This window comes from Haliotis rubra, unplaced genomic scaffold (assembly GCF_003918875.1).
Source record: "Haliotis rubra isolate DU_JTF1 unplaced genomic scaffold, ASM391887v1 Scf135, whole genome shotgun sequence".
Taxonomy (NCBI): domain Eukaryota; kingdom Metazoa; phylum Mollusca; class Gastropoda; order Lepetellida; family Haliotidae; genus Haliotis; species Haliotis rubra.
Window position 1 is genome coordinate 936,647 of NW_025765281.1, and position 10,152 is coordinate 946,798.

Consider the following 10,152-nt stretch of genomic DNA (forward strand, 5'->3'; position numbering starts at 1 on the left):
CTGAAAGCGCAGGTACTTCCTGTCGCTGGGACGTATTGGAACATGGAGGTATGCATCCTGCAGGTCCAGGCTGATGAGGAAGTCGTTGACGCATACCATAGATTTGAAGTATTCGATGGACGTCATTTGGAAGTGCGGAGGACGTTCCAGGAAAATCTCGTTGAAATAGGACAGATTGTGAATCATCCTCATTTTCGTGGACCCTTTCTTCGGCACTAAGAATATTGGAGAATAAAACCCTGGTGTTGTGACGGGATACGGGAGTAATTCGGCGGTTCTTTTCTCCAACAGAATCGCTATGTTCTCTGCTAAGAGGTCGTGCTGAATCTGGCAGTGATTGTGCTGGAGTGGGAACAGCGTCAGAGGTGGATCGGAGAGGAGGGGGAGCCGAACCCCTGCCTCAATATATCGGTGAACGATGGATCCTCTAGGATGGACCAATTTTCCCAACAGATCCCTATTCTCTCACCAACCGGTGTAGGATAAACTGGGATGACTGGAGGTGGGAGTGTCCAGTCGTGCATGTCCCTCATTTCACTTGCCCCTACGCCCATCGCCCTGGGCGGGAGCACGGCGACATTGATATCCTCCCCTGTCTGATCTAGGCTTGGCACCACGTCCCCTGCCACGAGACGGCGCTGGATTTCTGGCACGCCGAACAGACGGTCGTCGAGGCTGGTAGGTGTTTCATGGCATGGAGGAAGGACGTTGTCTCTTTTGAAAAGCTTTCAAAGCAGTCTCCCCTTTGGCAAATACACACACCTCCCGATAAATGTCATGAATGGTGTTGTTAAACAGTGTCGACGATGACCAGGGTTGGTGGAATAATTTCCGTTGACACTCCGAATCCCATTAAAAAAAGGAGAGGAAGTCTTGCCGACGAATGACGCACGCGCTGGCAACCGCTGACCGAAGGTGCTCACGCAGGTCAGTGAGCACTTTGCCCTGCCATAGCATCATAGTTGTGAGATGATCCAGTCCAGAAATTAATTCCTTAAGATCCTGAGTAATGGCATCAGTCGCTGACACCAATGTCGATATAGGGTGGAGCATACGCTTAAGTTCTAAGTCCAAAGCAGCTACCTTTGTGTCCTGAACTTTATAGGAGGAGACAGAGGAAGAGCCTGTCACACGTTTTATCTCCTCATCCACCTTAGTCACTGTATGGGCAAAGTCCAAGCCATGAATAGGATAGTCATCACGCCGGACTCTAGGCGCTTTAATAATTGGGTTGAGAGAGACATCCCTTCGAAATCTTCATCAAGTGTAGATAGAATCTCCCTGACCGCCTCATGTGTTGGCAACATTAAGGAAGGCGAGTCCCAAATAGTAAGAGACTTTGCAACATCAGGTCCTGGTGAAGGGACTGAGGCTACTAAACGATCAGCAATCCAGTCAAACACGTGATCAAAACCAAGGTGATTAGAGCCCATGTCTTCCTCGTAGTCTGGGGCAAAGTCTCTCTCTGAGGATGGTGAACGAAACGGCAAGGGGGAACGGCTACGTGCAGATGACGCCTTAGAAGAAGACGCGTTGCTCCGAGGTCTCGACCTATGGTCGCCTGCAGAAGACGTGGAAGCAACAGGAGACGTTGGCGTAGGCACAGGGGCTGACGCAGAAGACATGATAGGCACCGATGCTGGAGCTAGCAGAGGTGCCGTAATCGTCGGAGGTGGCAAAGGTGGCAAAGGCGCTGTAGGAGGGAGAGGCGCTGATGTTGCTGGCGGCATAAACGGCATAGGCGCTGAGGTACCGGCTTGACCTGATAATAAAGTCAAGAGAGTGCTGAGCGTGGACACATCAAACTGCTGGTGGCCGTATGATGTATAGGCCGTATAGACGCCTGAGGCATTGGAAACCCTATAGATGGTTGATACGCATAAGGCGCCTGCCCCAGGAACACTGAAAAGGACTGCGACACAGGAGCCTGGGGCGCCTGACACGGCGCAAACTGCTGCCCCATCGGTCGTTGCAGTGACAAGATCGGCAACAGCGTGGGTGAGGGAGCGCCAAGCGCCAAGCGCTCAAGCGCCAAACGCTGTAACGCATGGTGTCATAAGAGGCGAGGTCATCATCTGGATGCTGGCGACAGACGCACTCGGAGAAACAGTGGACGCTGCAACACTGGATGTAGATATAGCGGTCTTCAAAACCGGCGTCGAAGTAGAAGACATATTCTTCCGTCTCTTTTGTCCCAGGCGCTTCCTAAAAACCTGGAGATAAACGGAGAAACTCTTGGGTGAAAGAACAGCGCAGCTGGCACATTTATGGCCAAGGGAACATTGAGTGGTACAATTCAAACATCGGGGATGAGGGTCTTTACGAGACTTCCCACCCCTACAATGTATGCAACTTGCGCTGTACATGGATCTGCAATAAAACAGAAAACCCAGTAAACGCACATAAAACATTACATACAATGGTAATGAATACAACAGCATCATTGAGAACAAAGTCTCAAAGAACTGAATGATAAAGAGACCATAATACAGACATAATAAATATACCACTATTGTATGGTATAAGATATAAACCTGAACCAAATAAAACACAACGACTACAAATACGGCGAAGTGTTGTAATGGCGAAGTGATAGAGTGGTGACGGGACCATGTTATAAACGAACAACATCACTAAACAGAACTACTGAACTAAAATAACAAGAGAAAGTGAAAGATAATACCTACAATTCTTGTAGAGGAAAAAAAATAATAATACACCAAAAGTCAGTTTATTAAGCACACACAAATAATCCCGTAGGATACAATGAACCGCTGGCAACCCACATGTCTAGCGAGGCGTGCGAAAAGCAATAATCTGAGGTGGCTGACGTCACCTTCCGGTGACGAATGCGCAGACGAGTAGCAGCCGAGACCAGGAAGTGATTGCAGCTCTATGTCTTTTAACATCGTCTGGCAAGCCACGCTTTTCGAGCCGTAAGCAATAAGTGCAGGAAGTAAGCAGTGCAGGATTAGTTAAAAATATAACTTTGGTCCACATTATTCAAAGAATTCACCACAATCATATTGCATCTACTCACGCATCAAAATGAAGTGTAGTTGACAGAAAATGGATAATATATTTTGTTTCGCTAAATATCTTACTTATTGTAGCTAGACAATCACATGTCAACAAACTGGCTTGCTTATTTTACCCAATTTCATGTGCGTACAACTTCCGCTTACCACGTTCATGGGGGTACGTTTTTTGCTACAACTGCGATAGCCACTTTAACATCATATTATCAACAATCATGAACTGATTACAGCCTCTTTTTCCATGGACTGCTAGTTTACTGCTAGTTTACATCGGTAAAAATGTGTGAAATTAAATGGCTTACTTATTTTATCCCATTCCATGTGCGTACAACTTCCACTTACCACGTTCATAAGGGTCCGTATAACCTTAGTGTTGATTAAAATTACACAATGCTAGGATATATTTCTTTGGGTTAAATAATAGTATTCTGTATCATATTTTACTGACGACTGCGTCAGAATTCATCCTGTTATATTATTGTGCCTGTTTGACTTTGCTTGCCGAGAAATGTGTGCACATAAGAAAGTAAGAAAGTTTATGGATAACAACTTCTTTATTATATATGATGCGACGTTTCGGTATGGATTCTTATACCGTTGTCAAGCAAGAGTGAAGTACTACAGCACAGAACAGACTTATATACATGAACAGGGATTAAGTAATAACAACATGTAGGACTGAACCAGGGGGATTAACAACAACAACAAGGCACGGTGGCAATAATGTAGTGACAATAGGAAGCCAATGGTCGTGGAGGTAAAAACAAAATATACATGCTGATGAGATTAATTAACAATGATAGCTCAGGTGCTCTAATCTGTTGTTTTTATCAGATCATTGTATTCAGAAGAGATGAGATATCCCTGGTCTCTGTTGATTGAGGGCTTGTGTCTCCGGATTTGAACTGCTTCTGCAAGTTTCCTTTTGGTGAAGTCCTGGTGGTTTTTGGATAATATCTCCACATTGTCCCAAATTATGTTGAGACCAGGGATATCTCATCCCTTCTGCATACAATGATCTGATAAAAACAACAGATTAGAGCACCTCAGCTATCACTTAATCCCTCTTCATGTATATAAGTCTGTTCTGTGCTGTAGTACTTCACTCTTGCTTGACAACGGTATAAGAATCCATACCGAAACGTCGAATCATATATAATAAAGAAGTTGTTATCCATAAACTTTCTTACTTTCTTATTAGTCACCAACTTCTAAATGCCAATCAAACAGATCAATGTGTGCACAGCTGATTGCTATTTCCGGCTCAAATACACACGGTAATCTTAATCCCTGCAAATAATACAATGCCCAGCAAAAACAACTTTAAAAAAACAAAGGTAAATAATCTTGCCTAGCGATGTTCAATTGCAAATTTGACGTCTTTACTGACAAAATCGTCTTCTGTTGTTTTTTCACGCGAAGTGATACAATGTTGTTTTCTTATCCCTGGAAAAAAAGTTTGACGAAAGCGTAACCCATAGATAAGCCGACCCCCCTTCTACAGACTGCTTTTTTTGGTTGTCAAAATTTGGCTTAATATACGGTTATGTCGAAAGCTCAATCGGCTAGAGAGTTACGACTCTGCCCACTGTGGAGAACTGTCTGGCCAAACCGAGCACGCTCTGCTCATGTGAGTGTTTGTCCAGCTGATAATGATGGATGAACATACTCGGACGGCTCCAAATAGCTGCGGAGCAGATCTCCTCAATGGGTAGTGCCGTAGCATACGCCTTAGAGGTGGTCACTGCCCTAACCAAATGAGCTTTCAACCCATCTGGGGGAGTTAAGCTTTGTGAATGTAGCCCATACAAATGGCGGAGACAAGCCACCTAGAAATGGTCTGCTTGTTCGCTGGAAGGTCAGCCTTACCACCGCCATAACAGTAGATCAGTTGCTTATCCTTCCGGATAGACGCTGTTCGTTTGATTTAAGCCGTAAGGGTCTTACAGACATCTAAGACGTGTGCACATCGAAGAGAGGTACCGCACGATGGAGGCTGAGTGAAAGCCGGAAGTTCGATAGGTGCCATTACGTGAAAGGAGCCTGCAATCTTAACATGCTTAAGATGGTAAGAATCTGGCAACTGAATGCTGACCCGATCTTTGTGAAAAACGGTAAGCTCAGGATCCGATGACATTGCATAAATGTCACCGACCTGTTTGCCAGACGTTGCCGCCACAATAAAGGCTGCCTTCCAACTTAACAGCTGGGGAGAGAAAGTTGACAGTGTGGACAGGACCAAGGGATTTTGAAGTGACTTTCTCCCACCCCCTTAGGAACATGGAAAGTTGGACAGGGAACTTCAGGCAAAAGGCAATGGATCCCAACAGCCGGCAGTACATCAACTGCATGCACTGGGTCCTCTAAAGACCCCAAGGAAGACTTATTGGGAAGCCGTGACTGACTCAAAAAGGCTGCTGAGACTGAGGAGCCTTGCCTGTACCTTTGCGAGTCTGCAGTGGAGAAGTCCAGTTTGCAGATTCCTCTGTGTGTGTGTGTGTGAGCCAAGGCACCGAGACCCGAGGGAAAAGCCTGCCAAAACAGGGTTCCCAGGTAGGCTAGAGACGAGGCCACCTGTGGTACCAGCACACTCGAAGGTCGCATTAAGAGAATGCCGGACGACGACACATCCTTACAAAATTACTCAACAATGAATTACCATAATTTCACTAAAAGCGAAGGCACGCCAAATATATAATACCATAGAATTATATATAAACTTTGACAAAGAGTGAAAGCGGAACACTAACAACAAATTGGAAAGGGAGAAGAAGCCGCGTAGTCCTCCATCTTGCTTGCCACATGGATTGAAAAGGAGCGACACGTAGTTAAAGTTACAACAAATTATGAATGAAAATACCTACATATAAATTCCATCTAACGCTGTGTGGAAAGAAAGGAACCATACATACAGTATTTGAATCTTTATCACCTATAGTCGGTTGCAGTGTAGACCACCAGAAAATGAACCATGCATGTCCTACTTTGAGAACGACAGCATGAAAAGGTGGGGTGCGAGGTTTCCAGCTAGAGTTACCTGATCTTGGCTGTAGGGGACCCTGAGGGGCCCTGTAGGGGGTGGTCAAACAAGACAAAAACATGTTTATTGTTTTGTAAATATTTGTACGAAACATAGTTACAACTGTCATAGGTTTTCAAAATGGACATTTTAATGCTTATATGTACCCCAAGGAGGACTTCTGACAAAGAATAAAGCATACAACTTTATGGATAACAACACTTTGTTTATTGCATACAGAGACGTTAGCATGATAATGGTGCAAGAATCTACACTGAAACATCGCTTTCTGCAAGGAGTTGCTATCCATGAAGTTGTACACGTTATTATTCCATCCAAATACAGGAGGTAACAGTTGAGTCTGTGTTTATGAATTATGGGTAGTTACCAATGTTACTAACATGCTAAAATAACAAAATTTGCAAATGAAACTATTTCAAGAAATAAGTAAGTTGATGATCACCCCATTACACAAATTAATCTCAAATTGTGACACCAGTTTCAAGCACCAGTAAATATGATCATGAAAATGATCTCTCAGTCTTACACAATGATTAAATACGGGAAAGATTACTTCTGAACATGTTCAAGACAATATTCTTTTAAGAAAATTGAGTGAAGTAACACAAAGCACACTTGATGAGATAACTACATTTGTATTTACCCAAGTCTCACGCCTCCAGGAAAATCTGCCTGGACCTGTGTACGAAGTGGAATCACTCGCACCTCATATATTATCACTGGGCAAGGGGAACTGTACCAAATCCAAGTTAAGTTCCTACAAAGAAATACAAAACGACATGTTAGTAATTAGATTTTGTGAACATATTTGACATGAGTTTGGTAAACTTCTTTCGTTGAACCAATCCACTGAAAAACTACCAGCATACAAAATCTCCCTTGCCTCACCACTATGCTTACCAAGCTCACGACAATACCTGAGCCCATGACAGATATAGAATAATTATATACTTGGCTGAAAAGTGTTTTTTCAAATGTTTAATTTATATAAATATAGCATAGGCACCAACAGTTCAAGTCCCAGCCCCAAAGGATGAATATATGAGGTAGGATCACACCATCATGTGGGAAGGCTTCCATTAAAGTCTGCTAACAACATCTGGTGTAGGAGATTCCAACCAGCTACCAACTAGAGAACACACCTACGTAGCGCTTGGGAGTTGTCTTCACTGTCACTAATCAGTGCAGTTACCCCCCTTTGTCCATTAGATCAGTACCTATCAAGACTATTTGCGTGTGGGTAAGACCTGGCTTCAGTTTGTCTGTTGCCATTACCATTCAGCACCAATTAACTACTGGCTTCCCACTTCTATTATTAAATGCCCACCATTTATATCACCTATCACTTTTGTTCTTTTACATATACTTAGTTATAAAGGTATCTGCTTCCAAATTTTCTTCACCTGATGAAGATCGATCGATCAATCGGTTGATTGATTGGTTGAATATTGGATTGACACCACACTCAGAAATATTCCCGTTGTATGGCAGCAGTCTGTGAATAATCGAGTCTGCACCAGACAATCCAGTGATCAACAGCATGAACAAGTCAACATGACTTGAAAAAGTCAAAAGAGTCAAAGAAAAGTCAAAAGGGCCAAGGGAAAGTCAAAAGAGCCATAGATTTAAGTCAAAAGGTCCAAACTTTTAGAAAAAAGTAAGCTTAGAAGAAATTATTTACATGTTGTTGCAGTAGTTCTAATCCTAAACATCCCAGAGTGTCTCAGTGTTGTATATTTAAAACATCTCAGAGTGGCTAAGTGTTTATTGTATTATGAGTAAACATTTCAAAGCGTCTCAGTGTTGTTTATGTAAAATATCACAGAGTGGTTAAGTGTTTATTTTATCACATGTTTATGAGTATAGTCAACAATACAACTATTTACTTAATGATTACAAGAGGTTTTAACAGAGTCATTGGTGATAATTACACTAGTCAGTAATATTAACAAGGTTAACGTTATATTTAGTTGTGACTGGTCTCATGACTCAGAATGCTATATAACAAGAACAGTTCAACCACAATTCAAATTGGTAACCATGCCTGTAAAGTGTGTCGCTTGTGACAAAACAGCTAGGAAGAACCTACATGCCCTGGGCTGGAGTGTGACCGTTGTTAGAGATGGACCCATCATAGATGTGACACAAACATGACCAGAGAGGAATACCTCCGTCTCTGCGAGAATGGGGAGGAATTCCACTTTCTCTGCCATGTCTGCTCTGAGCCCAAGTCTCAGTCCGGTAATTTTACAGTTTTAAAGATAAGTGAATTATGAACATTTGGACTACTTATGAATATCTGATCACATATCAACACCTGAATGTATGATAATCAGAATATAAGTTATTACTATTATTGCTACATATTGATGCAAATATAACAAAATATATCCCGATGTCAAGGGTTTTCGACGATGTAAGGCAAAAACGTTATTTTTATCTTTGATATCATTTAAAGTTTTTATTTTACTAACCTGGAGTGATAAAGGATATATTCATCTATTTCAAACAAAAATATCAAGTGTTTCCAACAAAAATAGCGTGGATGACATCATATACAGCTCGCCACATCCAGGCATTTGGTATGGGTTTTCGATGATGAGCCATACTTCTCGCTCCGCACTCGCGAGGGAGTGTTGTGATCATGTGGCTTCCTATTTATATACTGCCTGTCACTAGCAGACGACTGATCTTACTGAATTTTCGCTTGCTATTTTATGTTACAAAGGCAATTGATTTTGCATCTGAAGTGGTATTAACGATCTCTGGTAAATAATATTGATGTTTGTTTGCTTTTTATATAACTTAACTTCCGGATTTCCATTGTCAATAAAACTTCTCACGACAACGACTGGTCATCCAGGCTACCGATGAAACTGATTGTGCACTTTGATCGTGCATGTATACCCCATTATAACTCGAGCAATGCAACTGTCAAATTCACCTGAACGTCGAATTCAGCTCGCTTTGGGATATATTAGTTTGTATGTTCTTATTTTAATTTGAACTATGGCCCTTCTGACTTAAATCTAAGGCCCTTTAGACTTCTCTTTGGCCCTTTTGACTACAACCCAAAGACTGATGTTTCAAGTTTCTAACTTAAAGCAGGATATCAACCCATTGTTGGGGTGACCTGTGCTGTGTAGGTGCTTACTGCATGGGGGAATCTTATGCTAACAATCATAAATAGGTGCCTGATAACAAAGAGAATAAGGATATATGGAAAAAGGGCAGAATTTGGGGGAAACCTGCCCTACTCTTAACACCACTAAACCTAAGGATACCTAGATATGCAAAGATGCACACAAAATCAGTAAAGTAAGATCCGCAACCAACACTACAAGCATCTCACAGTAAACGTAGTGCATGTGACTGCCTTACTGTGTAGATGTTCTGAAATACGCAGAATAGGTGAGGGTGTAGACAGTAAACGCGGTAAAGGGTCTAGAACAGAAATGATAGACATTTTGTTTCCCCATCGACTGATATGGTTATATAAACAAAGAAGGATTACTGGCGTACACTGGGTGTGTCCACAATAACAGCATATCCATGTTTGTTCCCCAGATGTACATCTTCGCGTCAGTGTAAACAACCCTGCATCGTCTTACAAATTGAACAGATTTGTTTGTAAGCGGGCCATGTGACAAATACAGCAACAGGCACATTTGCAAATTTGTGGCAGTAACAGAGATAAAACATTGTGGTCATCTTCTCCGCTTGTCTTTAAGAAATTAAGTGCAAGGTATATCAAAGAGTGCTCACCTCTGCATTTTCATGAGAAAATGTATCAAAGAACAAAAGTTCGACCTGCCGATCGGCGTCGGCCATGTTTCTTCTCGCTTGAATCACGTTAAATCCCTAGTTATCTCCCTTAGTTGGCGAGATGTTGTCTGCTCGATCTCCGCTTAGGTAGACAACCATCCAACATGCACTAAATTAGTTCACTGGTTTTTTTCAAAAACAATTTTCAAAATCGTATTGTTTTGAAAGATACTAACTTTGTCTTATAGACTGTTACAGAACATCTTCACAAATGAGGATGCAGTCCAGTTGTAATCCAGTGTCTGTGAG

General features: G+C 42.3%; 1 protein-coding gene across 1 annotated transcript in view; it reads right to left on the reverse strand.

Annotated features, from left to right (window-relative positions):
* LOC124267938 (protein virilizer homolog) overlaps positions 1-9,909 on the reverse strand; it is a 54,461-nt gene extending 44,552 nt beyond the window's left edge. The window contains 3 exon segments of the mRNA XM_046702932.1: positions 6,722-6,801; positions 6,803-6,835; positions 9,844-9,909. Coding sequence (XP_046558888.1) covers positions 6,722-6,801; positions 6,803-6,835; positions 9,844-9,909 — 179 coding nt within the window.
* Positions 9,910-10,152: the final 243 nt, after the last annotated feature.